At 41.4% G+C, this 20,062-nt stretch overlaps 1 protein-coding gene across 11 annotated transcripts in view; it reads right to left on the bottom strand.

The window, feature by feature from the left end:
• The window catches only part of meis2a (Meis homeobox 2a), a 194,672-nt gene that overhangs the window by 77,298 nt on the left and 97,312 nt on the right, over nt 1-20,062 (bottom strand). For all 11 annotated transcript variants that reach the window (XM_061794452.1, XM_061794451.1, XM_061794454.1 and 8 more), the window contains one exon: nt 19,064-19,178. In XM_061794452.1, coding sequence (XP_061650436.1) covers nt 19,064-19,178 — 115 coding nt within the window. The remainder of the gene's footprint in view (nt 1-19,063; nt 19,179-20,062) is intronic.

The raw sequence follows: 20,062 nt of genomic DNA, 5'->3' as shown, positions 1-20,062 counted from the left end.
CTGGATATGTTGCATGCATCGGTAGTTTGTACAACAATAGAAAGGATGAACTGTATAGCTAATGGATGGATAAATGTTAAGATTAAACAACAAAACATGAAAAATGAACAGGTAATCATAAGAAAAATTCTGTTGTTTATTATAATCTGAATTTAACGCTAGCCCGTTTATGTATAAGGAGCTCATCCAAAGAAATAACTCCCCCAAAATGGCAGACACACTGCGCTGTAAATGCTGGCCAGAAGAAAATATTTATACTGTACGTTATACCACAATTTTCAAGTATATTTATTACATAACATTCATTAATATATATATATATATATTTTTTTTTTTTTTAAATGCATCTTTTCTACAAATTACGGTGCATTAATTTTATGTTTAAATTCTCACGAAAACAGGACAAAACAGGTAAACAACCACAAATGCTCGGGAATAAAGGCGAAAAGGGAGGAAAATATTTTGATTAGACTAAGAGCGTTATTGTAAGGTGTGTGTGTGTGTGTGTGTGTGTATATGTGTGTGTGTTGTGTGCGTGTGCACGTACACACAGGAGTGGGACAGCAGAGGCTGGCTGTAAACTCCCACAGTTCCTCATTACACCGAGTTGAAATGATCCTCCAGACACCTGAGCTGTAACCAAGAGATTACGGAATTGATGAATCCTCGCTTTAAAATGCGGCTGTTTTATTCTGCTTTAGTAATTAATTCTTTTTCCGATATGCTATTGATTAAGTGTAGCCCCTGATAAAGTTCAAACCCAGCCGGATCCCTGCGGGGGCTTTGGCTCGGGCCCGCGCCGGAGAGTCAGTGTAAACTTCCTTCTCCCCCCTCCGCCTGCATTGCTTTATGTCAGTGCAGTTTAGCCTCATAAATTAATCTGATCCATCAGCATGGAGAGGAGTTTATACATGCTCTGTATGCGCTTGTGTTGCTGTTTATGTTGCATCGCAACTAATAAACATGCAGGCTTGTACTACAAAATCTTACATAAACCATAACACAAAGACGACTGACATACATACATACATACAGTAGAGAGCTCGTTCCGCCCTCTTCACCCGCCCCTCTTGCTCTCATTCCCGCCAGAAACAGGAACGAGCATCTCCTTTCACAAAACTACTCTTTCATTCTTTTCATCGCCGCATTTTTCCATACAGACGAGCAGGGCTCTCTGTCTCTCTCTCCGGGGAGCCAACTAGTGTAGAAATCACTCGGCTTTACGAGAGCGTAGAGCCGCTCGCGTCTTGTCAAGACCCCTCACCTACCGGCATCTTTACAAGTCAATAACCCGGGCCGTGTGTCCTCCATCGGGCCTTGGCACACATTCACCCCTCTCTATAGATAACGCACCCGTTTTTGTTAGCTTCATTTCGCCTCAAAGGACTCAGTGGGCTCTCAGGAGAATTGAAGAGAAGATAGAGACTGACGAGAATGGTACAAATCATCTTTTAACCAAAAAAATAAATAAATAAATAAAAAAGCATATTTTTCCACGGTTTGTTTCAGGCTTAAAGATTTGTTATTTCTATAACACAAAAACACTAAAGTAGCCCTAAAATTGTATACATTTTCTTCCAAAACAAGTGTCTTTTGTACAAAATCCTGCTAAAATAACGTAATCACTGGCTGAGATGATCTATATCAAGACACAGATCTGGTGAACTGAGCACGGTACAAACAATGTTCATACAAAACACGACAAAAAGTGAATTATAACTACTAGAGAATGTGGAAAGAGAGGAAGCGCAGCCTAAAACGTTCACTAGTTTCTTTTAAATAGGTTCACAATATTGAGAAAGAGTGAGCTTGTGTTTACTATTGGCTGTCCACTCAACTCTACACGGTAAAATCTTCCGGGTCACTCTATTTACAGCCCAGTTCCACATCCATAGTGGACATTACGTTTGCACGAGTAGCAGGTATAAGAAGGTATTACTGCTTTGGGGAAATACAAATTGCAGACTTTAAGGAGTGGAGTATAAGTCAAGACCAATATTTTCAGAAGTTTAGACTAACGCCAACCAAGTTGAGACCAACACCTGAGGTTGAGACAAAGTGACCATTACTTTGAGTTTCTGAGACCAAATCAAGACCATAACTGAGGCAATGTGAGACTGAGTTACCACCAAAACTAAGCCAGGTCAAGACCTAGTTGAGACCATGACGTTGAGAAGACTGAAGCAATTTGAGGGCGTATGGATTAAGGTAGATCCAAGACAAGATCAAGTGGAGACTGAAACATTAAGGAGTTAAGACCCGGTTAAGAACAAGACTGAGGTAGGTCAACACTAAGTCAAAACTAAGACTTGGAGAATTTAAGACAGAAACATTGAGTAAAACACATTGCAAAACACACATTGAGTAGTTGAGAACAATCAAGCCAATACTGAAGAAATGTGCAACCAAGCCTGAGGACCAAGTCAAGACCTCGACTTTGAAAAGGTGAGATCAATTCAAGATGAATAGCAAGGCAATGGGCGAGCAAGACTTAGCGGAACAAGCCAAGCCCAAGACTTTGAATAGGTGAGATCAAGTTGAAGCCAAGACCGAGCCAATGTGAGAACATGTCAAGACCAAGAGGAGGCAGGTCAAGACCAAGTCGAGACCAAAACCTTGGGGAGTTACGACTAAGACCGCCCCAAGACTTTCAATAGTTGGGATTAAGTCCAGACCTAAACCGAGGTAAGGTGAGACCAAGACTAAGGCAGCTCAAGACAAAGTTGAGAAGTAGACTTTGATGAGTTAAGATCAATCTCCCGAACTACAACACAACTGTTAGCATACAGTGTTAAAAATCCACTTTTTTAAATAAGAAACATCCTGCGGGCTCAGGTTAACAAATCAGTGCTCTTTCTCATCTAAATGAGACTTCAAGCACTTGTTACTGTACTGGCTTGCCGGTAGGAATGGACCTGACTCCAAATAAGCTCTTCATCACACAGCGTTAAATGTTCCAGAAGCGAGAGAAGCCTCTCTCATACCATTAATTAGCATCCTCGGCTTTTTGAAGCTCTCCATCCCCCTTCTTTTCTTGTCTCCCTTTTTCAGAGGGGTTATTGACGTTTCAATTCTCCCCTCACATGCACCCTCAGCCTGGCCATACCCCCAAGCCTGCTCTTCTGAGACGGCCGGCTGGGCGGGGGAGAAGCGGCAACCGCGGCAGCAGCAGGAGCCCTGGTAGATGTTAGCCAGCAGCTAACAGTGACTCGCCCCTCGAGAGCCAAATCAAAGAACGTGCCCCTTAAAATCCAAGCAGGGCTGTAATGAGGGTGCTCAAAAAGAACAATAAGCAGAGAGAGAGAGCGAGAGTAAGAGTGGGAGTACAGAAAGGAAACGAAAACACATGAATGGTGATATGAACACAGACACAAACAAAATAATGGTGTAATAAGAGAGAGAGAGAGAGAGAGGGCAAAGGGCCACAGCCAGTGGTGAAGATGGAAACAACCATCACCAACAACAAGGGGGTCTTTGCTGCATGCCTCTGAAGCACAACAATGGACACACATACACAAACACACACAATGGCAGGTGCTTTGAATAGCAGAAAGGATCCCCCCCTCTTGCACTCTGAGGGCTTTATTTTGAACCAGGCTTCCTTTTGACTCATAAAGGATGAAAATGATCTCATCGTGGGCGCAGAGGAGGAAGAGCGTCAAAGCCTACGAGGCACAACAAGCATCTGCAGAATCTCTACACAACGTGGGCATAACAAACCGTTAAGTCTCTCAATTGATCACTGATTAGAACCATTTAGAGTCTGTTACTTTGCTGTCTCAAGAAGGACAGCATGACATAATGTCAGCAATGAGGATGTTATGGGCAGCTTTGTTCTGCAAAATATGGGATGGACACAGGAGTTCAGAACATTCGGAGAGACTCTCCCATCCTTCGATTGCAACCTGAAACACCGATGGAAAGCGAATATAGTCGAGTTAGCAGGCAGGCTTGCCAAATTAGCATGTCATTATCACACGGTGGAGCCTGTCCCAGCTGATTTTGAGAAAAAGGCGGGGTACCGCCAAACAAGCAGTTACACTCACATTCACACCTATGGACAATTTTGAGTCTTCGATGAACATAACATGCATGTTTTCGGAATGTGGGAAGCCCAAATTTCTGATATTTGAGGCAGACGTGCTAACCACGAGGCCATGTAAAATTAATAACTTTTATACGAGACAATAAATCACAGGATGGAGAATCACAGTCTGTGGCCACGATTTGCCATCGTAAATCGTGAACAGCTGTAACACACCACAGCTGGATAGATGGATGGATACTTTATGTAGAGACATCCCATAATCGGGCCTTTGCCGATTTTAATCAGAAGGGAGGAAAAATACTTTGGACTGTTGGTATCGTGTACCCCGTTCAATCAAATGCCCATCCCTATACTGTCTTCATAGACTCACAAACACTCAATGAGGTATTACTTAAATTTGTTTTTTGACTTTTATTTATTTTATTTTTTTGTGCACGAACTTAGATGTGTTCCTTATGTTTTGGTGACCTCATTTAGCTAAGTGAGCATGTCAAAATATTATTTGACTCCCGATGTGATCAAAATAATAAACGTATCGTTCTACTGGTACCTCAATTATGTTAATACTAGATTGTGCAGGTGAACCTAATGTTATGGCCGGTCCGTCTCTCGTTCTGTGTTGTTGTTGTTTAGTGTCCCGTAGGCCATGATGTACACGCAGGCACTTTTCACCCCCTTCACCACTACCACCACCTTGAGAGCATTCTTTACGAGGTCACAAGGCCAGGCTTCACAGATGTCTCCTGCAGACACTCACTTGTCTAAACATTGCATCCCCGGGAGTAAGCATTCATACTAAACAATGCCGCATTACCCACACCCGCCCCCGTCCCCTGCCCCCTCCTCCTCCTCCTCTGGAAAAAGTTAAATGTTTTCTTTTTTTCTCTTTTTTTTTCTTTGTTTTAATGCTTGAATAGAGCGAGTCCCCTTTCCACTTTGATAATGAAAAGAACGCACAGACTTATCAGCAGATAAGTGGTGTTTTCTGGTTAAAAAAAAAAAATGCTCGCCGTCTCCTTACGTTTCCTGTGATTGTTCAAGCGGGGGACCTGAGTCATCCTCAGCTTGTTTGCAAAAGATGGGAATGATGCTTTTTCTCGCGTTGCCAAGAGAGCAGGGGAAAATGAATGAAAACATGCAGTCGTGAACTGCGGTGGGAGTAAGTCACATACAGTATATGTAAGTCATAAGAAGTCTTAACCTTCAGGTTTCAAACAGGCCCCAAGTTACAGTGGCAAAAATCAAGAAAGTCAAGTCCCGACTAATTTCCAACAAGTGATTATTTGGTTCAAGCTCGTCATAAATCAAGTCATACAATCTTGCTCGGTCACAACATATGCTGTAGTCGCACATTGGCTCGCCACTTAGCACTCAGTAACAGGTACTTGCATAAGTAAACTGGCTAAGTTTTTAATGCTTCGGTCTAATGGTTTCTCCATATTGTCTATTATTTAATAGTCTCAATTAAACGCATGACCAATATGAAGGTTAGTTAATGACTGACCATTTATCCAATAGCTAAACTTCGAAGTTAACGTACTGAGCTGTCTTTGTGGCTTTTATAGTGAAGGATGAAGTTTGCAGTTGTGTCTTTTGTCTAAGTTGCAAGCCTTGCATTGTGCTATTCTCTTTTTGCTGATTTGATCAAAAATAGAATTCTTGGATCCAAATGGAATTATTTTCGGAGCTCCCTCTGAGATACTTGCTTCATGATGTGGCCTCTGCATTCTGCATGATAGCATTCTGGTTGGCTGCCAGGTTGGAGCGCACGACACAAAAACGATCCTTTCTTTCAAAAACAAAAGAAATGTCACACTGTCTGGAAACCACAAATATTGAACTGTAAACAGTCAAGACTTGTCAAATCAATTAGTTCAAGTATAATCTTTCATAAGCTTTAGCCAAGCATGTCCCAAGTCCTAAAATTGGTGACTTAAGTCTGATTTGAGTCCAGTAATGTGACTCAAGTCCCCCACACCTGGTTTTAAGTAACTGTCCTGAGAAGACAAAGATAATGGGCAAAAGGACAATATTTGAACAGAAAGACTGGTGAACAGCATTCCTGGGCCTTCATTAAAGAAGAATCAGGTCTTTTTTTTCTTTGGGTGGGCGGAGCACGACACGAGAGAAGCGATTGCGGCGTTTAACACTCGCCTCAGAACATGGAAAAGTGTGTAATTGGAACCGAACTATCCTCTGCATATCTTAGGCCTTTTCATCTTGCCTTGTTCCTGGCGCTCCCCCTCAAACATCCCATCTCTCTTATTTTGCAAATTGATAACCCTTTAAATGAATTACGGGAAACGCATAATGAAGGTTTTTTTATCTCCTCAGCTTCAGCCCCTGCAGCCAATGGATTTCATTTAGAAGTCATTTTCTCCCCATTTTTTGGTAGCGCATTTAGTCCCCAGCTTTCCTTTGCGAGCGTTCACAGCTTAGGGCATGTAAATAAAAATTATCCTTGCTGACTAACAAGGCTAATGCCTCCTCTGGGGTGATCAAAAATCATGAGATGCCTGCCTCCAATAAACATCGGGGGCTCACGGCGCTACCCCCCCCCCCCCCCCCCCCCTCCCCCCAATAGCAATGGAACGCTCAAACAAAAGCGATCAGGTGTAGAGACAGCGGCGATGCCGTTGTACCTTTTTCAAAAACTTTACTTGTAAGAGTCATTAAAAGGGCTGCTCAAGAGCGACTAGAAAATGAGTTTATCCTGCCCTCTCGAAAGCTTTGCATAAACGCTGAAAGATGAGCACAACTCGGATTGGAAAGCATTTGCTTCATCATCCTCCCACTCTCTTGGACGCCGTTAGCTTTGGGTAGAGCGAGGTTCCAAACAAGCCTCGCAGTGCGTAAACCCTCGTTTGGAGTATGAGCACAGCACAGAGCAGAGCAGAGCAGAACAAGCCTCGGCTGGCTGCGCTTAAGCCACCCTCCACTCAACCCTGTGCTGTCTTTTTTTTTTTTGGGAATGTTGTGATGTGGGTTTGGACATCAGGGAGGGGGAGAATAGGGAGGTTACAGGGTTAGTGGGTGAGATTAAAGAGCCAAAGGGAGGTGGAAGAAAGGAAAGAAAGTAGAAGAGCGCAAGGCCCATTGGTCAAACACAAAAGGGCAGTGCGAGAGAGGACATTTGAAGTCAGGGTTAAACTAAGCGCACCTTAAACGAGGGCCGGCGTAAGCCGTCCCCCCGCAGGTGTGCCTTTGACACACTTGGCCCTGGTAACCTCGCTCTGATCCAGAGTGGGGCCAGCAGAAAAAAGGAGGGGAGGGGGACGGCGGGGAGCGTTGACATCCTGCCGCCACAGCCTCCTATTTTCCGTCTATTACATCCCCGCACACGTGCTTACACTCCATGTAAACACACAAACACGCCGCCAGACGCGAGGGGGGCAAAACAAATCTGGCAAGGACTGGAGCAATTGGATTATCACCTCTTAAGGGCCGACTTCTTGGCTGACCCCCTTGGGGCGAGAGTGCGCTGAAACAAAACAGAAAATTTCCTGGGAAAACAACCCCTCCTCCCCCCCAGTCCCCCAATTCAACCCTCCCCTCTCTCAAGGACGGGAGTGCCATCATCATCATCGTCCCGGTGAAAAATACACAGGAGGCTGCATTAATGGACGCCCAGATGCCCTTCGGGGCTCCAATCCCTTTTAGGCGTATTACATCAGACCCTGGTGCACACTCCCCTGCATTCTCTTCGGCGCTCGGGTAATCAGCGATGCAACGCGGGTGTGTAAAGCCACCATCTAATGAGCAGCGAAAAAGGAGTCACTCCCCTCCTTTCTACTGTAGTTCAATCGTGATTACTTCCCTACAACACCGCTTCCTCCTCGCTTCTTAATTACGGTCAGCTCACTCAAAGACGCGGCTTCGACTTCTCGGCGGAGAAAGGCGGAAAAGTGGGGGTGGGGTGTTGGAACTCCTAATGGCACAAAACAGACTGACATTCTCCTCAGGTGTTGTCAGAATAATCTGGCTAATTTCTTCCCCATGTTGGAACATTAGTTTGCACATTAGGCTATGCCCGTTAAATCATCTTTCATGCCGTGTCGGAGCTGCACCGGGGTAGCGGGTTAGACTAGGCCGGGTTGGGTCTGGTTTTGCTAAGGTATTCCTCAAGGAGAAAGTGGAGAAAGTGAGTGGTCGGTTTGCAGTTTTTTCCCCTCTCCCGATAGTCTTTTGTTTGTTCTAACATGATCTATCAGAACAGAACAGCGGGTCGGAAGAAAGATAGAGCTGGAGAGAAAGAGAGAGAGCGGAAGGGAGGAAGGAAGAATGGAGCAGAGGGAGCTGATCATTCTCTTTAATCACATTTTGGAAGAGGGCCAGGTAGTCTGCGGTCCTGCGAGGGGCGAAAGAAGGCAAGGGTGGGGGGGTATAAGTGGGAAGGGGAGGACGAGGAAGGGGATTTCGGAGCAGCTCACCATGCCCGCACACACTATGTCAGACGAGCACGGCGTGTGTGTTTGTTTGAGTGTGTGTAGCTTTTCCTGTAAATGCCCCTGAATGCTGAATCCAGCAGGAATCTGGTGTTCGAGCAGAGGCAGGGCAAGATCCATTTTAAAACTATGTGCATTAACTATACTTTTCCCCATAGATTGAGCACTCCACATGAATAATTTAGCCTCTCTTATGCTAATGGGATCATGAAAGTATAACCCCCCCCCCCCCACACACACACACACACACACACACACACAGACACCACCAACTCCGCACCCCTCCCTGTAAACGTGTTTTCACCCCGTCAACTCTTCTCAGCTTTCAACAATGAGTCCGGCCCTTCCCAACAAAACCATCACGCACACTAGCAAACCGCATTGTTTTTAGGAGCACAATGCTAACATGTAGCAACCGGGTGCATTGTCGCCTGCATTTCGTGCAAAGTCCTCCGGGATTGTGTTCATGAATTTTATTACAGTCAAATGTAATTGCTTATGGCTGGAAATTTTGGCAAAATACATTTGAGCACCTTTGAGGCCCATGTCGCTAAATTTCAGATTCAGAACGAATTGGCTCTTCAAGGAAAGTACCAGTGCATCAGAATTAGTAGAAAATCCACTACTATTTGCAGCAATTGCATTCACCAAATGGCCCTAACCACTTATGGGCTGGAATTTCCATCAGAACTTAAACAGTTCAGCAGTTGAACAGCTCAGAATCGAATTTGAAATTTTAACAGAAATATGCCTGAAAACTTTAACAAATATCTTTGTGATTACTTTTATGATTCTTGTATGAGTTAACCCCTCACGGCGTGAAAATCTGGGCATTATGTCGTGTTTTCAGGGCAAACTAAAGCGATCCCTTGGAACAACCGGAAACCTGGTTGAAAAGATGAACTAAAGTTCAGAGCTTGCATTAACAGTAACTTGCCTAAATATTTTTTGCATGTATATCCAGTAACAATTAAATACGTTAAAATGTTTCTTGAAACTTTACCGGTGCAGCATTTTTAAAACTTTAACCATTCATTATTCTGAGTAAGGGCAAAATTGACACAAAATCCAAACAAATGAAAAATGACTTGCAAAGTTCCAATGTATAAGACTTTTAGTGCTAAAAATAGACCATCCCCTAGACTTTGTGACATTCATCATGACTAAGGAGGTTTGAGCTTGCAAACCCATAGCAAGGCCAAAATTCTAAATTCTGAACAAAACATAGTACAAAATGATTCATTGAATATGCTCACGAATGTTTCAATCAGAGTATGTCCTTTCCCACCCTGACTGGTTGGAATGGTCAATACTTAATACACCAGTGCTCACATACAGTATATATCAACACGCATGCCCTTGTTTCTTTAGTGTGTGTGAAGTTGACGTGAGGTAGCGCGCTGCGTAAAGATTATCAGTGCACAAGCAGATGGGAGCGAGGGCCATGAAACAGCGGGGCTTGGCTCTGCTTTATTGTTTATCTGTTGTTTATGGGCCAGTGTTCAGCTTTAATTACGACACTAAATTAAAGCTTAATAGGCACTTAGAAGGAACGCGCATACCTAAACACACATTCACACCAATGATGACCATCTCTTGTTTCACCGAGTTGTTGAGCAACTTGATTCCAAAACGTAATATTATATTTCATTAGTTCCTGTCATAATATTACAATATTACTCTCAACTTTACTGTAATGCAATGCACCACATCTGTGTTACCTTTCTGATTTCCACCAAAACAGCTGCGTCATTCAAACGTATGACATTTAACTGTTTTACGCTGGTGATAACAAGACATTGCCAACAAAAAATGATAATCATCTTAATAGGCCTACTTTCCTTTGATCTTTTGTACCTTTTCACACCATCAAACAGTGACTTTTTGCTTTTTATTCTTTTGCTGCCAAAAACATGTAGTTAGCTAGTGCTATGTTAGCTGTTGATGTTTGCTGACTGAGTTGTGATGGCTAGCTTTTCTGGTGATTGTTGTGAAATACCTGAATGTGTGACCCTAATGTGTTTGTGACCTTGTGTTGTACGATATGTAACATGAATTTTTGAGCGTGGCAAAAATGGCGCCCAGAGACACGCTTCGATGTCGGGCGGGATTATCCCCTCGTCTACTATATAGGAACTTGAGCGCCTTTGTTCGCATCAATGGTTTTCCAGTGCAATTGTGAGTTACTTAGTTATTATTACTTGGCCCGAGCCTGTTAGCTCATGAGCTAGCAGGTGGCTAGCGCCTCACTTTGTGGCGTGGAAAGCCCCGCGACGACCCAGTGGGATATATTTCAGCTACCGGAGGCTTTAAGGAGATATATGTTCGCGGCTAAAACGTGTGTAGGCATAAAAAAAAGACGAAGCAGCATATTTTTCAGCAGGCTGTGGTATCACACGTTTAGTGGACACGCCTACAATGTTTGAGAGCAGTGATAAGGGCTGATTTATCATAACTTTGAAGCCTCATTTTACACGTGGCCCTTTTTTTTTTTTTTTTTTTTTTTTTTTAAATCATTCACGTTTGGCAGGTTTTTTAACAACACTCTTCTTTGTGATGTGTCAAATTAAGAAGACTTGTTTATTTTCACTTTAGAACAGCCTGGGAAAACGTTGCTTCTGTGGAAGCTAGCTCTCTACGTTGCAACCATGCTACTGAGAAATGTAGTTACAGTAGTTACAACACAACTGCCCAACACTGGCTATAGATTACAATAAATAGTCAGTTTGTATGTTGTTTTGCTCAATAATGTTAATGATGTCAGTTCAACTTTACAACCACACAGTAAAAATAGCATTTACTGTATACACGTGCACACCTACCGAGAGCTGCTTTCATGATTTACATCTACTTCATCCAACATGTGCATTGACGGTGACTTAAAAGCCAGACAATGACAGTAAGGTACAGTACAGGGATGAATACAATATCGATCTCTCTCTCTCTCTCTCTTTCTCTCTCTATCTATCTACAGTTAGGCTGCGTAGGAAGGCGGAGCTTTAAAGAAACCCAAGCAAGACGTAAAGGAGTAATACATTGCTGACTGAGTGAACACAATTTAGGGGTAAAATCTTAGAGGAATTGCATCCGTAGTGCATTGATTTGCAATACTTTTGCAACGCGTTAGTCGACACTGCAGGTGACCGCAGCGCAAAGGGCCTCGCGGAGTAGGGGTGGGGGGGGGCCACCCCAAGAGCTCACCGCACTCCCCGCGGCGCTCGTTCACACAAATATACCACAGCAGCATCAGGCTGTGCACTCTCCCTCCCCTTTCCTTCCCTCCCCTTCCGCTCCATCCATCCCGGCCCCCTCTGGGGAGTCAGTCTATCCACAAAAGCGTGGGGATTGTTCAATTGTGGAGAAAATGCTACAAAATGCTTTCTGCCCCCCGCCCCTTTTTTTTCTCAAGCTTTCGCTCACCACTCAAGATGTCAACGTGGATTTGGCCTTCATGCATAGCTAATAATTACAAGTGTGGACTTGATGCCTTCCTACCTTTCTGAATTAGCTTTTACGCGTTCATCTCTTAGTATGTTGGAGGGTGTTTGTCAAATGTGCAGTCAGCGTTGCGGCTGTAACACACAATTGCGGGCACCTCGCTAGGAGAGTAGCACACATTCATCACGTTTAACTCCCTGCCACTGATGTTGCGAGATAAGCTTGGGCGCCTTCCAAAAAGACTGTTAATCAAAATGATGTGCAGGGCAAGGCATGAGCCGCTGACTTTATTGTGCGCGCCGTCCGATCCACTTCATGTCTGTTTATCTACACACAACTGTTTTGAACGCACACACATGCGGGCGTATTTAGAAATATTAATACTTCTATGTGGCTTTTGGGCTATGTCATCATAAAGACACAACTTTCCGGATTGTCGAAATGGAACTTCCAAAACATTTTTTTACACATCTACTTGTATGTCGTTATCTTCACTGAACATTGCCGTTTTTATTTTTTGTTTGTTGTTTTGTTAACTTTAGAATTAAGTGTAATATCATGCCAACCTCACTCGATAAATACACCAACAAGATTCAACTAGTTATCCTTCTTTTTTGAGGGGTCAGGGTAAATGCTTCCAACTGGCTAACATTGCATGCACTTGACAGTTGGCTGGATACCTTTTTTTTTTTTTTTTTTTTTTTAAATATATGGGGTTATGCCAGTGATGTGGACTACAGTGGGGTTAATTTAGAATTAAAAAAGAGAATAATGCTTTTTCAAACATTTTCATAATTTTTTAATATGTATTTTCATACCTTTTATGGCATTTTTACCGTAATGTTCTACATTTTCCAAAATAACGCAAGTGTTAAAATATCATTTATAAAAAAATAGGTAATTATGTAAATGTCTATCATACAGGTATTTGTGCAAGATATTTAAAAAGATTAAATATATACTGTATTTACTTTTAATATATTACTATTGTTTTTTACATTAGTTACAGTAATTTTATAATGTCTATCAGCAGTACTTACATTTTTTTTCAGCATTTTTCATTCTTTAAAACACATTTCACCCCATAATGGCATGGCGATATTTACCACAACCAAAATCATACAGATAAATAGAGTGCACTGTATGTAATCTATTAGTAATGTGGGCTGCCATTGTAGTGCGACGTCCGACTCCATTTTGGTTAAGTCGGAGGTGTATGAATTCTTCACGAGTTTGTTTTTCCCCATTTTCTTGAACTCAGTACAGGTATTAAAAATGTGTGTCTTGCCAGAATTTTAACTGACTTGTACGAGCGTGGCTTCCGTTCCTTTACCGTTTGCCAATAAACAGCTCCTGGAGGAGGTGGCGAAACACGCTCACACACTTGTTTAATTGTTTTTTGGCACGGCTTCAGAGTGACACTCGACGCTGAGACTCGGGAGGTGAATTGCGCTGGCAACGAGCATCCCGAGGCCCCCTGTACACCAGAGGTCGTGTAGAGGAGGAGTGCACTGAATCGTGCTATCCAAGGGTGCCCAAACTTTTTTCTCCATGGGCCGCATACAAAAAAATTGAAGGATACAAGGGCCACTTTGACATACATCAAAGCAGTGTTATATTATTATTATTAATGTGATACAGCATGTTCACAAATCGGTAAACTATTTTTGCTTTTGAAACTAAAATATATTTATTCACCAGGGCATTATGAGAGAAATGTAGTTACTATTTTAATTGTAAATTTCGAAAAGCTGTATGTAGAGCAATTCTATTAGTAATAGTTGTAGTAGTCAGAGTCGTTTCTCAGCCCTTTCTCAACCGCCACACGTTTAACCCTGCCTACATGCCACTTTTCTTTTCTTTTTTAAATAGTGTTGTCAACTATGTCTAATATTATTTTTCGTTTACAGTGGTACCTGGACTTACAAGAGGCCAAGTACTTGCTTCTAGCTGTTTATTGCCTCCCCAAATTGAAGTTTACTTTAAAAATAAACATAACACAAAGAGAATTACACATTGTGCATTTAACAAAACCACCAAATCTGCTAGCCTAGTGCTAACACACAAGGCAAAAGCCATACACGGCCTAATAGAACTAGCATCTATGTCATTGTGATTAAAAACCTTTAAAAAAAAACATACTTGAAGACAAGCAGAACCAACACATGCTGACAGAGCATGAAACAATATTAACAGGCATATATTCTTTATCCTCTGTGAGAAACAACTAAAATTACAGTGAGATGTGACAGTCTTCCTCTGTGTTTCATTATCAAATCTACATTTAGTATGTCTGTACAGCATGTATTCTTCTGTCCCCTGGTGGCCAAGGCACACACACCAGAATGAGCAGCACAATCCCCATTGATTTATCATGATGCACAAACTGTTTCTTTCTTTACATTCTATTTAGTTATGTTATCATTGTATGGTTTTATTAAGTATAATATTGTAGCACACTATTTGTTACAACATTTTTTGTTGGTGTTTTTCGGGGCGCTGGAACGGATGAATTGCATTTCCATTCATTTTAACGTGAAATGATTATTTGAGATACAAGTGTTTTAAGTTAGGAGCATGGTCACGGAAAGAATTCAACCGCTAAAAAAATGGCTGGTGGGCCAAAAATGGCTTGTGGCTTTGGACACCACTGTGCTATATGTTGCCCAACATTAGGAAAGTTTCCATTTTAGTGGTTGTTCACACGCACCCGCACACCTTTGCGTACGGTAGCTGGCAGGAGACAGGGGATGTTTCTCTTGGCAGAAAGTACTCTGTGCCAATCTGGCCGTCTTCCATCCACGCTGCCTGATCCTCGTCGTCACCCCTTTTAACAGGGGCCAAGCTGTTAAAGACCCCATTACTGCGGCGAAGCGCACATTTCGCATTTTCTCAGCGGACTAGAGAGAGCGCAGTGCAAATTTTATGTGGGAACGTATCAGGAGATAGAGTTCAGAGGGAAAGGAGGGGCAGGAGTGAGTAGTACTAGTGGTGGTGGGGCGGGCGGTGTGGTAGAATGGAAAAGGGCCAGAGTCGGGAGTCAGCGAGTGCTTCAAGCGTTAACGTAATTGCAAGAATGTGAAAAATGAGGCGGCGGGGCTCCCGAGCGGAGCGAAAGGTCAGAGCGCGGCGCACACAAAACAACTGGCTGGAGGACGGCCTCATTAGACCATTAAATCAGCTGACCCCCCCTCCTACGCCCTTCTATCCTTCCTACTTTATCTTCCGATTCTTCTCTGCTGCTTATTTGGATGCAGGTACTGACATGCTATTATTCATAGATGACGCTATCATCGTTACTTCTAACTACATTTAAAAAAAATATATGAATCGGCGTGTTTTGAACTAATTTTAGTTTTCTTGTCACACAAGTATAAAAAGTTGAACGCTATTAATATTAAAATGTAAAAAAGACTAACTTTTTTGACAAATTCGTAAAGCAACAAGTTGTTATTTCTTCCATCATTTTGTTTTTATTTTTTTATTTTTATAAAATATTTTAAAAATATTTACAATGTTTTTACTTTAACTTTTTAACTTTAAAATCGTAATTTTTTTTAAAAAGAAAATATATATTTTTAATTTTGTTCAGCAACAAGGCATTTAATTTTCTTACCTAGTTTTGTTTTTATTTTATAATTTACAAATTATTTTTAAAATGTTTTTAATTGCTTTAATTTTTTAAAAATACATACATTTTCTTTTTCAATATTTGTATTTTGTCAGCCCTGTAAAAAAAACAAAAAAATAAAAATAAAAAATGGACCAGTGATTACCGTATTACGAGTAGCAGAATTATTGACACACAATGTGACTCTCTTGGAGAACCCACTAATGACAAATGCGTAGTGAGGTCATATTCTTTTTTTTTTTACTTTAGTTAATTAATTAAGTAATTAACGACAGGTGGATCGGCGCAGCATCTGCAGTGATGCGGACTTAGTATCGGTCCGTTGTGCTGAAAAAGGAGCTGAGCCGAAAGGCGAAGCTCTCGATTTACCGGTCGATCTACGTTCCTACCCTCACCTACAGTCACGAGCTGTGGGTCGTGACCGACAGAACAAGATCCCGGATACAGGCGGCCGAAATGAGTTTCCTCCGCAGGGTGTCTCCCTTAGAGATAGGGTCTCGGCCCTCAGAACTGTGAGGCAGACGCTCTAACCAGGCGGTCACCGTGCCGCCCTTTAATACAATTATTTTTTCTTTTTTAAAATCAGTTCTCCTTCAGTTCTTTTTTATTCTACTATACTTCTATTTCTTCTAAAAGTAATTATCATACAGGTGTAAAAAAATATTATTATTATTATTATTATTGACAGGCAATGTGAATGAGATGCTGGCCCGGCGCAAAGTGCCATACCGTAACTGTCTTTGGCCTCGTATCGATCGTCTGTTACTGGATACGGTGCGGATAGGAGTCGATAAGTGCTCTGTGGATTACAGGTCACTTGTACTTATGTGTGTAAGATAATCAATAGGCAGTGCATTTGTTTCTCTCTGGCTTTCCCCCTACCCGTCCCATCCCCATTGCTCTCTGTTTCTGCACAGAGCATTCATCCGCTCTGCTGCAAAAGATGGCAACATCGACCACTCTTCTAGACACTGTTTAGAAACATTATAATTAAAAATATGAAAATTATTTTTGTTGTCTTTAGCCTTTGAAGCGATACAATGCAGCAAAATGCTTAACTTACAGTATTATCAATGCTTCCTGCAAGTACAAAGTTCATTTTATGTGAAAACGTACATAGGAAATTGGTGTTAAGCACAGTGTTAAATTCACCAATTATGATGAAATAACTATTTTTCCAACATTTTGTCACCATCAAGAGCATGTACAAAAAAGTGATTTGTTTTTGTTCTTTTGTATACAATTTTGTATTCTAGCGATATATATGTATATTTAAAAAAATAATAATTTTCCTGTTATTGCTAAATGGTCAATTCAAAATGTTCTCACTAGCAATTTATGTTCATCACTGCACCTTTTTACACCATTTTTGACATTGTGCCAAACCATATATGCAAACATATCATCCAATAAAAATTACGCATCTCCAAGCCTGCATTTTGTTTGTCTTTCCTTTTTTTTTTTTTTTTTTTGGGGATCTGAAAAACAACAAAAGTGACTTCTCTTTGATTTTGGGACAAAAAAAACTCAAAATAGAGATACTTGCTTTTCATTGGACACTGACAATTGCCAAGAACATGGTGGAAATCTGGCATGTAAAATGCAATATTTTCAACAAAAGGGTACACATAATGTAATAGTTATTGTTTTTTAAAAATTACTGTATTGTAAATAACCGTTAAAATTTCATTTTAATACCAATTAAAGTCGGAAAAATATTTTCTGGTATAAAATCTGGCAAAAAAAATCTCACTAAATTCTTCAAAAATGAAAAACCCTCCATAATAGGATCAATAACATTCCCCATGGTCCTAGCCAAGCGATCTCGTGGTCCTGAGGCCCGACTAGTCGCGATGCGGGTGACCACAGAGGTCTGCGGTTGGGTAATGGCTCGTGAGAGGTGGTCTCAAAGCGGCAGAGTGCACCATCCGTCAATACATTTGATCACTTATTGGCAAAACGATACAACAGCCACGCTTGCTTCCACTATCTAGTGCATACCAAGAGTCTGTTTGAGGGTTGAGACGACGTGATGAAATTTCCTGCAAAGGCCTGGACACAGCCAGAAGGCTCACACAATCACGTACATACGCACACTAATACATAAGTAAATCCACATTTTAGGCCCCACTCACGTGATAAACAATTTTATCCAGAGTGAACACGTTTTTTGATCGTGTCAGAATTGACACAGAGCGTGACGAGCGAATGGAGACAGATATCTCTGACTGGCGCACACTATCTGTAATGCATTCCAATACGTTTGTTTTGAAACGCTTTATTCCCATTTGGCAGGTTGTGTGGTAGATAACACTGAGGCGTAATTAGAGGCTGTTGTGTGCAGCGAACTTAATGTTGTTGTTGTTGTTGTTTTTTAATGTGAGAGAGAACTGGCAGAAATGCACTATGAGTCACCGGCTTTTGTTCGAGCCTCGAAATAGTAACGTTTCTGGAAAGCCCTTTTTTTCCGAGTGCATCGCTCATGTTTGACTGTAACAGTGGATAAGCGCCTTCATTTTTAGATGTGACTGTGTTTACATGGATGCCAGTCAAAAGAAGGGATAATCCAAACATGCACAAGGAGAGACCTGGCTTGGGATGTCATCACAAGTGTTGGCAATGCGCGAATAAAAAGCCCTACGTGTTGATGATGATGCTCATATACAGTGGAAAATCTTAGGTCCAATACCGTCCAGAATTTTTTTCCCCATTGGAAATAGTGGAGATTGAAATAATCTGCTTCAGGGTCAGACTGTAAACCCTTTTTTAACAGTACAGGCAACTTTTTTTTAACTAACATTTTAACATTCTTAACTGACATACAGGTGTTTTAATGATAAATGTTGATGAGTTGTGTGGTTGTTTTTTTCCTTAATCATCATACAAGCATTAAAAGTTGATTACTATGGATATTAAATTCAATATATATATATATATATATATAATGACAAATGACAGTCGTGTCGCTGAACTGGTGCACCTCACATACACTATATATATTTTTTTTTAAATAAAGTAGAATTTTTTTTAATTCTTTGTTGCGCAACTAAACAATGATTAATTGTTACGCAAGTGTGAAAAAAAATGTAACATTGAAAAGCACAAAAAACATTCTCAATTTCTGTGACAAATGACAGCATAAGATGGTGAGATGAATCTCTGACGCGCCTCATGTATTTAATCATTAAAAATAATAATTCATTGAATTAGCATGGGATTCCATTCAGTTTTTCACTTTTTATTTTAAATAAGTACTGTACTCACACTGCTAGTACTATATTAACTAGAGTTAATATTAAATCTAAAACCCAACACACGTAGTCCTAACTTCAAGTTCAGAAAAGGAAAATAAGGTGAGTCACGTTTGGTCGAATTTGAAATTGTGCGTCCTTCGGGTTCCACTGTATATGAAGGATACATACAGTAGTATACGGTAGTATGTAGTATACAGTACATATCAATGAGCGTGTCAGTGTTATTGTGTCTCGGCATGGGACTCACCTTGTTCGCTGCTGTTGTCGCCGCTCTGCGACGCGTGGCCCCCGCTGGAGGGCCCCGGCGTGCCGGCCGAGTGCGTGGACGTGGCGTCGTCGTGGTCTCTCCAGGACGCCGGGTTCTGAGGTTTTCCAAACGAGAGAACCAGGAACACAGACACAGAAGAAAGAGAGGAAGACGCTATGAGTGACATGTAGAAAGAGCTACAGCACGGATGGGCAAAGTAGTATCTAGAGAGATAGATAGCTAACTAGCTAGCTAACTAGATAGATGGATACATAGCTAGATAGCTATCAAGCTCGGCCTTTTGGCGTCACCAAGTTGTAGAGAGCCTTTGAGCCTCATACTGTAAGTTACAATGTATCTTTGAGAACAATTCTTTCCTTTGTTGCGACATTGACATGAAAGAAAATCTTGCCATGTTGAAGCCGAGCATTCCTGAACTTATCGCTGTGAGCCAACAACAAACGTTACATTGATTTGGGTTTCGAGTGAAATTCATAATTAGTTGTTTTTGTTCCTCAAACACATTGAGTTTGAGCACTGATTTAATATATGCCTATGTTATGAATTTGGGGGCGGGGGGGGTTAAAAAAAAAAAAATCACATTTTATTTTTCCAGTTAGTGTTTGGTGAGTGTACAACAAGGTGAGGAGCCACTGTTCTATTTGAACTGCTCCCTTTTTGGCTGGGCATGAGTCCACATTGAATTAGACTTGGCACCACATATCTATTGTGTTTTTGTTTACTCTTTATTAATTCAAGTCAAATTTTATCTTACAAGTTGCTGTATGCAGAACGGATGTTGTTGTTATTTATATAATCCTGGACAAATGCCCTTTCATTTTATTTTTACTGTAGTACTTACTAAATGACAATAAAGATTGGTTTTGCCTTTTACATTCACATTATCCTCTTCTACAAATTTAAAAATCAAATGTGGCCCTTGAGCACAAAAGTTTGCAGACCCCTGATCGACAGGCTGCCAGCTAGCACAACACACGC

The sequence above is a fragment of the Phyllopteryx taeniolatus genome, chromosome 13 (assembly GCF_024500385.1).
Source record: "Phyllopteryx taeniolatus isolate TA_2022b chromosome 13, UOR_Ptae_1.2, whole genome shotgun sequence".
In the NCBI taxonomy this organism is placed as follows: Eukaryota; Metazoa; Chordata; class Actinopteri; order Syngnathiformes; family Syngnathidae; genus Phyllopteryx; species Phyllopteryx taeniolatus.
The sequence above is the reverse complement of the archived record's forward strand: the minus strand, read 5'-3'. Positions and strand labels throughout refer to the sequence as shown.